General features: G+C 41.8%; 1 protein-coding gene across 4 annotated transcripts in view; it reads right to left on the bottom strand.

The window, feature by feature from the left end:
* Positions 1–13,060, bottom strand: part of MAST2 (microtubule associated serine/threonine kinase 2) — a 185,200-nt gene extending 172,140 nt beyond the window's left edge. For 2 of the 4 annotated variants that reach the window (XM_079314227.1, XM_079314229.1), the window contains exon 1: positions 12,639–13,057. In XM_079314227.1, coding sequence (XP_079170353.1) covers positions 12,639–12,806 — 168 coding nt within the window. In that variant the 5' untranslated portion in view covers positions 12,807–13,057. Of the gene's footprint in view, positions 1–12,638 lie in introns of all 4 variants that reach the window. The other 2 variants (XM_079314225.1, XM_079314228.1) reach the window with 2 other exon arrangements.
* Between the last annotated feature and the right edge of the window lie 3,682 nt (positions 13,061–16,742).

Below are 16,742 nucleotides of genomic sequence, written 5' to 3'. Positions count from 1 at the left end.
CAGAAAACACTGAATGCCTCTTAGCACAACTGGGCTGTGAGACAGACCAGAATGGTCACTGCTGGTGGAACCAGGCAAGCAGCAGAAACAGCTGCATTTTAATCTGTGCAGGAAAAAAAAAACATGATTTCATATTGGTTATAACAAGGAGACTTACCAGAGGATTCTGCAGGGCACCTTCATTCCTGCAACACTGATACTCACTTTGGAGATTTCACACTTCCAACTATATTGATTTTTGTACACATAACATTGTCTCACTGTCTCATTCACAGGGAAAGAACAAACCAAAATAAAATACCTACCTATACCTGTGTAAACTCTTTTAATGCCCATTAAAATGCTTAATTAAATTAATTCAATTTACACAAACAATTGCTCCATAGCAATAAAACCAGGAAGAAAGTTTAAACTGATTTTATACATTTCAGACAGGAACTCCCAGGCTGAGTTGGAAAACCTAAGAGATGTTTTTTGTATTAATATTTGATTCTTGACCCAAAACAGTATAGACTTTTCTAAGTCTAAGGTACAAACAAAATAAATTTTAAATTAAAATACTAGCTGAAAATATGAAGTTTGACAAGTGAACAATTTAATCTGGTGTTATCATCACTGGTCTCTATTTGCAGCACAAAAAAAAAAAAAAAAAATTGTGAAAGTTCCAATCCTTTGGTATCAATATTTTTGTTTCCGTGAAACATCTGCAACCTTCTCACTTCCTACCACAAATAAGATAAGCAGATCAATTCAGAGCCAAAAATAAGAAGCACTTGTGTGAAGTTTTTTCCTAAGAACAAATTTTCCCTGAGATTCAACAGCATATCTGCATGTATAGAATAGAAGAAAAAAATATAAATTTTTTATAAAACTGTAAAGAAAATTATCAGTGGCTTTAGACCTAAACAAAATTAAGTCAACCCTTGGACAAACAATAAATGCTCAGTCCTTAACTTCTCTTAACAGAAATCCCATTAAATGATAGTCAAAGATAAACTAATTCACAATTCTTAGCAATGTCTGCACAAAGAAATGGAGACTCTATAATCTGCAAAAAACCTTCTCCTCACCAAGCAGGGTAATACAGTTCCATCACAAAGAAACAAAAGTCAAAATTTTTTTCAAGGACAAGACATATTTCTTCCCTTCTGCCTGAGAACAGAAACAATGCCCAAGTGTTAGGTTTATGAACAACACTATGCCTTGAGCTCAAACAAAGACTGGAGTCAGCAGACACTTCTGCTAGACTGGGGAAAAAAAACAACCCTGTAAACAGATTCTACTATGTCCTAAAAACAGGGATTAATGTAAATGCCAAAGAACATACAAATAACTAAATTAATGAACAATTTAATTTTCAGGGTCATATATTTGCCATTTTCATACTGCCCAGGTGCAATTTAAGTCCATTAATAAAGACATAGTTGCTATTAATATGTCACTGCATCCATCTATGCCTGGATCTTTAAATATCTAAATGCCTTCAGTCACTGCAGTTACCATACAACTCATTTATAAGCTTTTCTCTAAAACAGTGATCATAATTTATTCATTTGTTCTCTGATCTTCTGGTGCTGTCCAGAACACTTGACATCAGTTCTGATTTGATTTGCTTGTTTGCTTCTAAAGTTCTTTACTAGGGCTCCATATTAAAAAGTTATTTTTATGATAATAAATTGCTTGTAAATGCACTAAATATTGAATGGTGTGATTTTAGCATCTAATAAACCTGTTTCAATTACTAGGCATTCCATTCTTGAGATGACATTTCCTTGCTCTGGGGCATTATAAAAGCTCCTTTACAATAAAACTGGAGCCAGACACAGTCACAAGAGCTGCTGCTAGTCCTCAGTGAACAGAGGACACACAACTACCAGATTAACAGAACAAATATCAAAGAAACATTGCTAGACATGAAATCATTTCACTATCAGTGCATTTTTTCCAAGTAGCACCCCACGCTGACATGACACACTCTTGTCCCATTTTCTCTTTTCTAGTTTAACACTTTGCTTGCATTAGTGAACTTGTATTCTCTGAAAGCTGCATAGAGACAAAGGTAGCTTTGTCATTTGTGTACTTGTTTCATAATGACAAATGGTATTTTAAGAGTGCAGAGAAACACAATTTGATGATTCTGAGCTGTATGCCCTTCAAAGCAAAGAGAAGCAAATCTCTAGTTTAGCATCTGAGATATCTGGAAATCATAGAATCATATATTGGTTTTGGTTAGAAGAGATATTTAAAGATCATTTTGTTCCAACCCCACTGCCATGGGCAAGGACACCTTTCACTATTCCAGGTTGTTTAAAGCCCCCTCCAACCTGACCTTGAACTCCTGCAGAGATGGGTCACCCATCATCTCTCTCAGCAACCTACTCGTGTATCACCACACTCTTTGCAAAAAATTCTTCTCATGTCTAATCTAAATCAACCCTCCTTCAGTTCAAAACCATTATCCCTTGTCCCACCAAAAGAACTGAACATACACAGGGAGACAGCCTTCCTGGGAACATGGAACTACACTTCATCCATTGCAGAGTCCAACTCAGGTGTCTGTGCAGTCCTTCTGCACACATATGACCCTGAGTGGGATGAAAACAACCTGCAGAGGCAGCAGCACCAAGTTCCCATCATACATAGTACCAGAAAGGCATATTAGAAAACTAATGTACTAGAAAACTAGGGGTTTTAAATCGTCGTTATTGAGCTCAAAGCATGACAGCTGTATTTTCAAAGGATAAAAGGAAAACAGGCTTGAGCATCAATTAATCAATCTGACAAGTACTGCATTTCATAGAAGTCTTCAAGCTTCCTGAAATGCAGCTGAAATGTTTTTTCAAGTTCTCATCCCACAGATTGAATTCCCTTCACTCATTGGTGGACATACCTTTTTCACTTAGTTTTTGTTTGTTTGGATTAACAAAGTGCAACAAAGTGTCTCAAGCTTGGGTCTAACTGCACACATAATTTAGTCTTTAGCAAAACTGCCTTCTGAATGCTGCAGGGCAGCATTTGTTTACTACTGTAACCTTTCTGTACTGTCTCTTCCATCCTGAAAGACAATCTGCTCTGAACTCTTCAATCAAATCCCATAGGGGAAATTCAACAGGGATGGCAGGACCTGCAGAATCTATTACTGGTTTTTAATCTTGTTCTGCTAGCAGCTAATGTATCCAAGGGATAAACACACACAGTGTATATCTAGCCAATTTCCACAAGACAACTCACAGTCACTGCAAGAAGTTAGGACCAGCTGAATGAGCCCCTTAGAAGCAAAATCTGTCCTGAAAGGATTGCTGGGTGTTTGGACAATGAGCAGACACTGCAAGGTCGATTCCAGAAGTGCACTGAAAATCAGCTTCTTATTATAAATCTTGTAAAGTAATTTTAGCATTAGCTGAATTAGCTGATATGTCAATCACCTACAAGAGTTCTAGAACACAGCATGACTCAGTAAATGTCAAGACAAAAATTACCCAAGTATCAATCAATTAATTAACAAATTTTGGCTACAAACAGCTGAGAATGTTTGTGGTAGATTACTTCTCACACCATATAATAAAAAAATCATTAGAGAAAAGCTTCCTATGTAGACAGCTCATGAAGATGTGTGTGGACTGCAACTGAAACAGAAATTATACTTCAAAAATTCTTACACTGCCCACACTTCACCCTAAACATTGCCATATGCTTCTAGAAATTTAAACACATACATGGAATGTTTTGAATTGCTGTCTTGCTTTTGCATTCATGAAAATCCAGACCAACTGAAAGGTTTTAAAACATGTTTTATTGGTAGAAATGTTTACTATATGTATAACAAAAAGTGAAAATATTTATAATGCAATTCCAACAGCAAAGGCAGTATTTTTTTCCTGGAAAGAAACACAGCATCATCCTATTTTCCATGTACATAATGGACTTCGTTAACACTAGAATTTCAAACAGCACAGAAATTATAAGCTAGACTTCCAAATTGTTGGAATACTAGGCTGTCAGTCTTGAACCTTCTTCCCTCACTGCACTGCAACGTGTATTTATAACAGAATATTTGAAAATAACTTTTGACAGATTACTAGATTTGGGGTCCATGGAACCTAATTGTAAGTTAAATTAAAAACTCACAAGACACAGCTTAGAAGAAGAGCAAATTAAAAAGTTCTAAATCTGGTTTCAAAGGTAGTTTTTTGACTGTCCATGTTTCTTCCTTCAAAGAGCAGCATTTTCACCAGGCTTCAAACAGTACTATATCAGGACAAAAATACACTAACCACAGCACATCATTATCTGATGTGGAAATGAAATCACTGAGACTCTATATGACCTGTCCATTTATCTATTGTGGTTCTTGAGGAACAAAGTCTTGCTGGGGGATAAAGCATTTTGGTTTAATCTCAAATAGTTCACCAGCCTGATGGTATTCACTGCTTCATTAGCTTCAGCTACCCAGCTTCCATGAAGAAGAATTAAATAAGACTTAAAAAAAAACTTTTCAATAAATGCCTATCATCATGGCTACAATAATTGACTGTCTTTCTTATAGCACTAAAGCTATGTGGGCTTATGGCAGGCAGCATGGACAATAAAACATATCTATCAGAGAAAAATGAAGAACTGCCCCTTCTAAAGACTCTTAAAAACTCTTTTGACAGGCAGGACAACATTCACACTGTGTGCTGCAAGAAGGCAGATGAGCTTGTTCAAGAAGTCGACTGCTAGGTGTAGAGTCAGTAACACATTCCCATTCCTCAACACAATAACACTTGGATATGTTGCTTGGTTTCCCAAAGCATCCAGTCAGGAATATCTCCACAATCTTTTGAATGTTTTGCAGCTGCCTAATCCTAGCCTTGGACAGCACCCCAGTATTATCCTCAAGTGCTCTGTAACAAACAGTAAGTAGCAGCAGCTTTCCCCTTAAGGCTGACAATTATTCTAAAGAAAAGTAGTGCCACACCAAACCCAAGCACTTCTGATAGAAGAATTCTCTTGGCTCCTTCACTTCTGTTCCACTTTTGGACAAGAAATGCAGTGTATTGCATCTTTCCACTGCCTGTTTAGCTATTCTAATATGCAAGATATGAAATTAATGTGGCTAATACAATATTTGCTCTTACTCTTCACTTGTGACAGGAAATCGAAATCTCACACGGGTGAGCTGAATCATCTAAGCTGCTGATGCAATGCATACCTAGTTATTGATTTACACAAAAAGAGTCCATTAATACTCAACTTTGAGAGAAGTAATGATTCCACTTTCTTAGGCCAGAGAAGTGGCATCAGCCCTCTGGTGCCACTGCTCTTACCCAACAAGCCCACTGCAGAATCAGTCACTTGCTCCACATCCCTTTAGTCTGTGTCTGAATTATCTTTTGGCTCAATTCTATTATTATCTAATAAGCACATTACAGAATTGATCCCCTGATTCTATTCCCCTCTGCCTGCTTTTAGATGACTCTTTCCCTCAGTCACTTTTTCAGCACCCCATATTTTAAACATTAGCATGAACACACAAGTGAACCCAGAGGAACAGGTCACCAAGAGCTGCCATCTCTCTTTGGTGAGGACACAGAAAGACAAAACTATGGCAAATGAAGTCAGGTAGAAGCAGCTCTGGTATCAACAAGAATCAGCTTATGGTAGGCAGTGAGACACCTGTGGGGCACTAACAGGTTTGTGCTTTCTGGTTTCTTTTCCTGTCCCCTCAGAAGGACTGAGAAGAAATCAAAGAACCACACGTGTCATAAGAGAACATCTGATTCCTCCACAGCTACACCCTGGCTTCTTCAGTACCTTTATTTCTCCATAGAAAAGGGAACAAACTACAGAAAATAAAGTCTGAGGATAAGAATGCCTGCCAGCCAGCCACATACTCTGGATCCTGGTTAACCATATTAAAAGCTCCACAGGCTAGAACTGTGCATCTTCTATTAGAAGAGAGTCCTTTTTTTGCATTCTTCCTGCCAAAAGAAAAATAGTTAGCAACAAAGGAAGATGAGAAAAGGAAGCCTGAGGTCTGCAAATAGTAACTGAGTTTTTAATGGCAAGTTACAATCACAACTTGTAATTTATGAGTTTTTACCAATGTCCTCCTTAGGAACTTTCTTTAGCTTTCTTGACAAAAGAGGCACAGGTCAGAACTACCCTGAAATCAACATCACCAAACAGGTGGCAATAAGCATTTAGGTAAACAGATGGTTCCTAGTCTTGTAGAGGTTAGCAGCACTCCATCTCTCCTTTAATAAGAAGGGGCAATAATGTTCACAGAACATATTTGGCTATGATTAAGCTATACTTGCTTTTATAGAATGTAATGTGAATAGTAAAAGCTACATTTGATTGCAAATGCAATCAGCATTGCTAGCAATAAGTCCATTTGATTCGGTTTATGTGCTTGGATTTTGAAAGTAAACCTCCATCTTCTTCAGTTTCATCCCAGCTTGTAGGTTTTGACATGGAGTTACAAAGAACAGCTTTCAGTGTTTGAGCTGTTACTCACAGGGTCCATGGCTGGGGAAGCTGCAACAGAGCTGTGATCAGCAACCTGAGAGTCAGAGCTGTAGAGAAAACTGAGAAGTAAAGTGCCAACTCTACTCCAAAAACTTTATTCTTCATTTGTCAATCAAATGGGAAGAATCATATTAGAAATAACCAAAGAACACCAAACTGTTCTGCAGTCTACATACAGGGCTCATCACAACAGAGGTACTGCCTGTTACTAGCACTGATGTCACCTAGAGGGAAAAGAAAAGAAAACACTTATTATATTTGAGGTACAAAAGTTCTAATTAGGAAAAAAGAAAGATCTCTTCAGCTTCCAGGCTTGCCACGCAGCAAGGAAAGCATGGTAACAGCTTCTCTGCAGCTGTGGAGACAAAATAAATCTGAGTAGCATTCTGGGGTTTGGCCAGTTTCTCCCTGCTGGTCACTGACTGCTTTCCAAAAAAGAACAGGGTGAGAAGTCAGTGGAAAAGAACCTTTGCTATTCCTTCCAAGGAAAAAAAAAAAGAATCAACATATAATGACAACATGAAAAGAGTAATAAGCTTTCTAACCTATCGTTTAGAAGCAGTCTTAGACCAATTTGCATTATTTTATTCACAGATGGAGGAGAAATATCCACATATGCATAATGTTACAAAATCCTCTCTCATATGACACACCCAACTGTGGTAATGCAATCCCCAAAATTGTAAAAAGACAAGTATCAAACAGAGTGAAGGAGGAAGCTTGTCTGCAATCACACTATTCCAGGCTGCTGCCAGAATATTACCTGGGTTTGGCAAACACTCCAAGAACAATCAAGAGGGAAAAAGCACAGAGTTCTAGAAGCAAAAGAACTCAGTGTCTTCTGTTCCAACCAAAGCTCAATTTTACATTTCAAATACTTCTACATGGAAAAGAGATCAGATAGCAGAGCACTTTTACTGCCTGTGCTAGCACAGGCATATTCCACAGCTGAAAGTTGGCCATTAGACAAAACAAGCGCTGAAATAAGATGTCGTGTAGTTTTCTAACGGTGGGGATAATTAAACATTGGCAGAGCTTTCAGAAGAGGTGACAAACACACCACGATCCAATGCTAAGATAAGATAGGTTTGTAAGAGAGATGTTTTAATGTATGTTTCAGGAAAGCTCCACAGACTGCACATGTGGGAAAATCACACTGGATAACCTCAGCAATCCATTTTGGCTTTGGGAGGTAAAGATCTACGAAGTTTCAAAGACAGGTGGAGAAAAAGAAATATTTTTGTTACTCTCAGAAAGCTTGTAGCACTATAGTTCCAAGAGACAGTCATTGTTAAATGGATTCATTGTAAGTCAGTTAGCTTGTTCAAAGCTCAGGAAATACTTTCTATCAGAGCAGAAATAACTAAATGTAATGTCCAAGGAACACACAGGACCTCCCTTCTCCAGGTAGGTCAAAATTTACAGCTGGAGGCAGCCCACTGCACTGACTGCCCTACAGAAAGGGCTCTCCAACACAAAACTAAGCTGGACTAAGGAGGTTTTGGTACTTTCCCTGTACTATGTTTGCAGTTTTCCTGCTGGCATCATTCAGACATTTCCTATACAAGACACAGCAGGGGAGCCATCAGGTTTAGCAACATTTTAGTCCAGGTCTTCATGAGCAGCAGCTGAATTAAACTCCATCAAAATCCTGTTTCTACCAATTGCAGTCCCTCACCAACTCCTTACACTGCTTGTTAAGATTCTGCTACTGTTTCTCTCTTCATCTCTTATTAACCAACAAAGCCACAAAGTTGTGGAATCTACTCATACATCTTTCCCTGGCCACCCAGCTTGTCATAAGTGATGGGGCCTATTTCTGTTACCTCACCTTGTCACATCTCCAAGCAAGCACCCCTGGGTAGCACTCCCTAGTTCCCTGCATGCCTTTAGAGCAGAAAATGTCATTCAGCGATGCTCCGTGCTCAATATTCTCTATTTTTACTCTTTGACTCTCCACCTCCATCCCACTAGACCTGCTACAATACTTCAGTTTTCCTCACATCTGTTTATCATCGCTCTGCTTTCAGAGGAAGACAGCACTTAGATTTGTTAGGGACACATTAGCTCCCACTCCTCATGGAAAAAAATAACAGAGACATTCCATGCAGACAAGAAAAAGCAAGAATCATACATTCACCCCATTCCAATGTTCTCCTAGACTTTAGCTGATTTCAGGTGTTTTCCTCAGGTGGATCCAGTCTACCTATTAAATAATCTTCACTCTTAATCTCCTCCTTTGCATCAATTACACCCCTTGGAGAAAAAAAAAATAAGAAGTACACATATTACATTTAGCATGAAAATCCACCTCTCGTAAAGTCTGAGTCATCACTTGATACCAGAGGATACACTGAGCTGCTGTTTGCTACCTACCCTCTGCTGACCAACTAGAGTCTTGCATAACTCCATCACAACCCTCTACAGCCACCTCTTCTAGAAACTGAAGAATCCTTCCCATAAGGACTTTGCCTTCTACCTGAAGAAAACAATGCTTATAAAAGCAATTCTGACAAATACTGGCTATGATCCATGTGAAATCTTCACTATAAATATCACTAAAACAAATTATGTCAGCATGATATGGAAACAGGCTTGTGCTTGAAATATGCCTCTGGATGAAGGGGACTGTCACTCATAAGCCACAATCACTTTCACCTCAACTTCCCATTTTTCTCTTTCAATGCAGTCAGCAAACATACAACGATTAAGCTGATCCTTTACAGAAATCTAAGTGGGCTGTGTTTGACAGACACAATGAAACTAAATCAGTCAATGAAACTAAAGTGTCACAGAATAAGAAGGATAATTCAGTCATGAATTAATGACTGATGAACAGGAAGTAAGTTGAGGCAATTGGCCTTTTTCCCCAAAAAAGAAGGATCAGATCACCAGTGGAGTCTCACAAGCATCTTTGTTGGGATCAACACCTTCCATATTTTGAAGCAAAATCTAGCAAAGAGGTTTGACAATTATGTGACAGAGTTTGCAGACAATGCTTAAAGTTATTGAAGATTACAAAAACAATGGTCAAAGATCTGAAGAAGACTTTAATGATACTGTTTAAGAGGGCCATAAAGAGCAGGTAAATATGAAATGATGCATAGTATTAAAAAAAGTACATACACAATGACAAATTCTGAACTAGTTATCACGACTTAAAAGAGGGACTGGAGTTATCATAGTTCCACAGAAGTGCCACCTCAGTGCTTAAAGATTGTCTAAAAAAAACATGCAGAAGATTCAAGAACGAAACCTAATATGCCATGTAAGTTTACTGGGTGGCATATGCTGAAATACTGTAGCAGATCCTGGTTATTCTAACTCAACCTTGTTCCTTGGATTCCTGCATCACTGTCCCCAGCCAGGAACACACCTGCAAAAAGTGCAAAGAAGACAGCAAGGACAATGAAAGGGGTAAGTAACTTCTTTCTGAAACGCCTCTGGAAAAGTCACAAGCAAGGGATGGTAAATAAAAGAAAAAGTCATCAACCCATAAGTCACGCAGAATAACACGGATTCTTCTTCTCACTGCCTCTTCCAATAGGAGAAGGAACAGGCAAGGCATGAAACCAAGCAGGCAGAAAGTTTAAAAGCAAACAAAAATAAGTGTTTTGTCCACACAAAATGTGTTTAAGCCCTACAATTCAGCCACAGGATGTTGTGGATGCTACGAGCATACATGGCTTCAAACACTGATTGGACAAATTCACAGAAGAAAAAACCCACTGGGGGCTCTAAAAACAAATATCACCTCTGCCTTCAGGAAAACCTATGAGCCACAAATTACTGGAGGCTGGGAGAGGCATTTCCTTAATATACACTATACTCTTCTCCAAGCATCTGTTCTTGGCAGCTGGGAGAGGCAGGATACTGGGCGAGAGGGATCTTTAATGTGCCCAAGTACAGCCATTCTGACATCCTTGCGTAACGCGCGAGAAAGCGCAAACACTAACTGTGTGCGCGTCGGAACCATGAGCAGAGCAAAAAAACATTTTCAAAAGCCTTCAGGTCAGTACAGTGATTAACTGCTGCAGTCACACTTTGATAAGGACTTTCTTCAACACTGGAGTAGCTCAGCCTCTCCCAGCCACAAACTTGTGCAAATGTATGGCAAACAAAGAGATCTGAATTTAATCCAGAATGGTTTGCTGCAGCTGTGCACACTGTTGCACTGCTGAAGGCACGTTACAGGCTTGGGAACAACAGGGCTACTTTAATCAGAAGTGGCCCCAAAGGAAATACTTATCAAGCTACAAGCTGGACCAGTGAAAATGGAGTATCTCACTGTCTTTTGTATCTCAGAAAGCCTTTTTTACCACACGCACGCTACCAACATTTAAATAAACCCTGAATTATTAGTATTAAAGACAGAAATGCTTTTGTCACACTTGTTTGTCACACTTGTTCAACACACCCATTTATTTGCAGTTGTCTACCACACTTACAAAGCCTTAAATGAAAGACAAAAGGGGAGGGGATGAGAGGTTCTCCTCAGAAGTTTGGGGAGTGTCTCACACACAGCTGAGTAGAAGCTTTCTTAACTTTAGCTGAAAAACTCCTCCTCCATCACACTAAGATCTCTTCTTACAAGTCACTCCAGGTCCCAGTCAGAGCACTCAAGTTAAACAGATGTGCACGATGTCCCATTAAAAAGCCTTGCACATCTCAAGAACTGACACTTCTGAATTTGCAGCATTGGGGTTGTTGGGGTGAAATTGCTCAAGTGTTCAATACATTATTATACATAGTATGTTCTCTGTACACGATTTGTAGGTTTCACCCACACTGCCAAAACTGGAACTAATTTCCGTCAATTTCCATGCCAATATCATATACTGTCAAAACAGTACAACAAACACCTTGCTCCTGCATTTGGTTGCTCTACAAATTTGTCCATTTCACAGACAGCTGGGAAGATACCGGATGACCTCTTCTGATTTTAGATTTGTTTTTTTCCCCTGAATAAAGATTGTAGCATTCCTTAGTTGTTTCAGGAAAGAATAACCATCAGAAGCAGCAACCCCTCTTATACACCTGGATTAACAAAGCACTAGAGAATAAAATAATAGGTCTCCTCTTCAAGGGCCCTGTCTGATAAATCTGTATTCAGAAGATATCCACTAGGCAAAGCCAAAATTTAACGCTCCTACAACTGAAGGCAATGTAATGCAGCTTTTCCAGGAAAAAGCTCCGAAGAAATTATTTTTAAAATAGCATAAATCTGTACATCTGCAACAATGATGTAAACTTAAAACCTCTTTTTGACAAAGGCTCTAGGTTTTCTCTTTGCTCCAAAAATGTCAGAACAGAGTAATAAATTATTGCATCCCAGGAATCTTCATACCTGTGATACTTTCTCCTTCTCTTCAAATAAACAAAAAAATAGCATTAGTTGTGTCACTTACATTTTTCAACTGCATTCTCATCTCTTGTAAAACTAGGACTACCAAAGCAGTGTTGATGATCCTAAACTTTGGTTTATCATCTCTTTGGTCTCCCATCCTTGTAATACCAAGCATCAGTAGACCCAATTTTTGTGGGTATGAAAGACATAAAAGTGGACATACTGAACTCACACACTTTCGCATGTAACAAGCCGCGCATTTTCAAGTCTCTGCCAAAGTACGCAACATTTCCTAAATAAACCATTTCTGGAATTAAGACCTAAAAAACGCTGGAAAATGCATCACAATTATCACCGCTGTTAGGAGCGACCTACAGGGGGTTCCCAGAAAGATGTACTCAGTGGTTAGTAACGCCAGCCAGCACACAGCACACACCCGATTCCACCGCATCCTCCCTCGCCTTCCCCGGCACGCGGGCACACTCCCGGCACCGCGGCTCCCGCACCGCTCGCTCGCTCACTCCCGCCGTCAGCACCGGCACGGACACAGTACCGCTCCCACCCTTCCCTCGTCCGGGGGCATCTACCTGCGGGAGCGCCGGGAGCGCGCGAGGATGCTCGGAGGCTGCGGCCGCACCGGGCGCCGCCGCTCCCGCCCCGCGCCCCCCGCCCCGCGCCCGCGGCCGCTCTCCCGGCCCGGGGCGGACGCGGACCGGCCCCGCCACGCGGGGCGCGTCTCCATAACAACGGCGACCCCCGCCCCGCGCCCCGGCTTTACCCGCTCCGCCGCCCCCGAGACCCGGGCGTCCTCCGGCTCCTTCCTGCCGCCGCCCCCCAGCAGGGCGGCTCTGCGCTCCGCCGCGCTGCCGGACACCGCCCGTCCGGGCTCCCTCCGCGCCGGCGGCGGCGGCGCCGCTTTGTCCCCCCGAGAGCGGCCCTTCCTCATCGCGGCGGCTTCTTCTCCTCCTCCTGCTCCTCCTCAACGGCGGCGGCACGGCCGGGGCCCCATGGCGGCCGGGGCGGGCGGCGGTCACGGAGCGGCGGGGCGGCGGGGCGGCCGCGGGCACCTGCGCGCGGGGCGCGCGGGCGCGGACATGCCGCGCGCTCCCGCTCCCGCCGCCTGTCAGCGAGCGCGGCCCGCGCGGCACCGCCCCCCCACCCGCCCCGCGCGCCGCCCGCCGGCCGCTATCGCGAGAGCCGCGGGCTCGCGGCCGGGAGGAGGAGCGAGGCTTGCGGGCTCTGAGGGCGGGCGGGTCCAGGTGCCGCTGTCCCGGCGGAGCAGCCTCTGCGTCCGTGCCGGGGCTGCCTCACAGCAGGAGGCTGCGGGCTGTGAGATCAGGATGAGCCTTGCGGGCGTGAGGGCAGCGTTTGTGTCTCACAGAATCAGTGTCCCTCCCTGGCGATGTTCCAGAGCCCTGTGGATGCTTGAGCAGAGAGGTTGGAGCAAATCAGCCACTGTGGTCCCGTCCAGCCTGACTCATTCTGTGATTCACAGAATGGCAGAATGGTAGAATCACAGAATCACAGTATCGCAGTGTCACGGTTCAGGCTGGAAGGGCCCACAGTGGCCCAAGCACGGTCGCCAGGCACGGGATGGCATCCACAGGGCTCTGGATCATTGCCAGACAGAGACTCCACAATCTCGCTGGGCAATCTGTGCAAGTGTGCGGTCACCCACAGAGTAAAGTTCTTCCTCCTGTTCAGGTAGAACTTTCTGTGCGTCATGCTATCCTTATCATTGCCATCTGAGATCGGCCCAGACGTGCAGCAGAATCCAGCTTCCTTGTCAATAAATCCTGAATTGTCCCTGAAAATCTCGGGTGGGTGCAGGACCTTCCCGGTGGTTTCACACGTGGGCAGCCACATTGGAAGAATGCCAGAGTTTCTCCACAGGACATGGAGCGATCCAAGCGCCAGGCCCGCAGTGCCGGGTGATTGCAGATCCTCTGGGCACCCGCATCCCAACGCAGGAACTGCGAGCGTGTTCACAGCTGTGCCCCTCCGCTCCTCAGGGCTGGATTAACATGTAGCTCACCATCTTAGTAGAAAAGACAAACCTTCAGACATTCATTACTCAAGGAGTAATAAGAGAATATCATCATCTTGTGTTTCATCTCAATAATTCACACCCTCTCGGCATTTTTGTCTTTGCAAATTATTTCCTGAGGGTTTAAGTTACCAGTTTCTGCATCCATTTTTCACAAAAGGAACTTCAAAGTTTTGAGGTTTTTTTCTTTGCTATTGCATAGTTAGGAATCTTGCTGCTTCTGCAGAAAAAAATAACTCAATTTTCCTTTTAACCAAGCTGAAAAGGCTCATACATCTTCAACCAGGAAATCTAATTGTATAAATTTTTTATTCATTTTTTACAAAGACAACAAAAATACACTTTCCAATTATTTATTGTAGTAGAGGAGTGGGAGCATTTTAAAGTAATTATTAATGTTTAAATGCTTGCTGAAAACTATTTCAGGATGCTGGATTAGTCAGAGAGGTCTTTTTCCATCATAATTCTTTATGATGGAGATGGACAACCATGTGGAACTTCCCAGCTGGGAATCCTGCTCTAACTAAATGTAAATAATGCAAATTTATGGAATCTTGGCGTCCTTGTTAATGTGAGTCTATTAGGATGGCACAGTGCCTCATCATAATTTGGCTGGATCTTTGCCCTGTTGCAGCATAGATGCCAATTAGTTATTTGTTGGTTATGGCCTGTGGGACACCTTGCTCTGGCTCACACCTGTTCTCCTCATGTGCCAGAAAGGAATTCATGCACACAGGAAGGAAAGTCACAATAAGGATGTGGATAACATTACTTGTCTAACATATTTTTAAAAATAAACACATTAGAAACAAATCTTCCGTTGTTCATTTTAGACAGAATTGCAAATAATTGTCTTTAGGTTGCGTATTTTAATTTAAAAAATAAAAATAATTTTCACTTCTCCAAATCAAAAAGCCATTTGGGAGTTAATAGGACATTTTATTTGTAAAGAGACTGTGATTGATTTGCTTCTGGCTCATTTCCTTCTCTGTTTAATCCCTGTTTAGTATTTTGGACTCAAAATGTCTTTCCAATACTTTTGAAACAAAAGAACAGTGAGGTTTCATGTTAACAGAATAGGAAAAATACTCCTCATTTTACTGATTCCCCCATATTTTTTTCCATTTAAACATGTCATTGAATATGACCTGAATCTGCAGACCAGTCTGAGTGACCTGATTTCTCTTTTCCATATGAGCTAATTTTCTGAACGTTGTTTTTTTTTCCAGCTTTAAATAAAAGTGAAAGAATCATGAGAGGCTTGGCAGGGAAAAGGGGCACAAATGAATGAAGCAGAGTGTGGTGTGGTGCCACATGATGCTCATGATGTTTGTCTCCAGAAATCTTCTGTCACATTAAAAAAAGACAAGGGTAATTAATAAAGGCTTCTAAGGGGGATGATTCTTAGGTTATCTACACTGACTAACACAGAGCAAGGCTCCACAGAGTCTGTGTAGTTCATGTGCTGATACTCAGCTAATGCAGTTTCTCTTTGCAGTTCCAGATATTTCCCTGGCTTCCACCGTGGTTTTTTTCCATATAAAAAAGGTCTCAGCATGCTCTTCTAATTCAGAAGGTAGCTGGAATGATACTGTTGGAAATGTTCCCTTCCATTCTTCTCTAGCTGGTTTAAAGGGACTTTGGTAAGGCAGAACACAGTCTACTCAAATTCACTCCATGTTTTCTGGAATGACAAATTCCTCTGCAACATTTTTATGACTGCTTAGCACACAGCTACAGCAATAATTCCTGGAGCTGGAAGAGAGATATGCAGACTGAAGCTGTGAGGTTCAAACCTCTTTATTCCAAACAATAGAAATGCTAAATAGTAGAAGTTATTCTGCTGAGCAAGAGAATTTCCTCTTCAAAATGAAATACTTAATCATTTGAATCCCTATTAAATTTGACCATTTGGCAAAATCAGTGCCACACATAGCCCAGCTGATCACCTGCTTCCACTGTTTCCAAGGCAGAACTGCATCACTAATGCCACCAAACAAGTCTATCACTGCATCCTGTCATTTGTCATTCCACTCACACTGTACACACAGCCTTCCCTCTCAGTATTTGTGCTCTGTACGAGACGGAGGAAATGGCTTTGGTTGTTCTGCATGTGAATCTGTCACGCACCTTCTGTTAGTGACCCAGTTCTAATGGTATTCACAGACAAGTTCTGGGCTTTACACTGGAATACTAATGTTTGGCAATTGGCAATGTGCAGTCAGGCAGGGGGAAGGCACGGGACTGCGGCATGTGGTGCTGTACCTGCACAGAATGTCAGTAATGACAAGTAATTAACAGGCTGCACATCATCACCATGACTCCTGCCTGTTTCCCCAACTCCATGCATGTGACAGCATTCTTTCATCAAGATTCACAGAATGAAAAAATAAAAACCACAAAAACCCAGCATGATGCAACTAAAGTATACCAGTTATAAGCAAAATAAAAATACAGGTAGCAAAGTCCCACAAAGATGTGCTGGGCAAAGCTTGGACTGAGACTAACACATTACTCTTCACAGAATGAAGCATCCTTTTGGTCAACAAAGTTCAAGATCCCTATCCCAGCCCTGCCAGGAAGTAGAAACAAGTCTTGGTTTATACAACAGAGAGCAGAGCCATGGGAGGGGGGCAGAAAGAGAGATGACAATGTAAACAAAGGTGCTAGGCAAAAAACCACCTGTTTCATGAGTGCTGTGGTCAATTTCCTAACCACAGAATGATCACAGGACAATGAGTCAAGCTGTCTAGGACTAATGTGGCATGTGTGCGAGTTATTCATCAGAGACAACGTGGGCTTCAACTGTGTCCTCCTTAGCATTCATCCCTGCAG

This window comes from Erithacus rubecula (genome assembly GCF_903797595.1).
Source record: "Erithacus rubecula genome assembly, chromosome: 10".
Taxonomy (NCBI): domain Eukaryota; kingdom Metazoa; phylum Chordata; class Aves; order Passeriformes; family Muscicapidae; genus Erithacus; species Erithacus rubecula.
The sequence above is the reverse complement of the archived record's forward strand: the minus strand, read 5'-3'. Positions and strand labels throughout refer to the sequence as shown.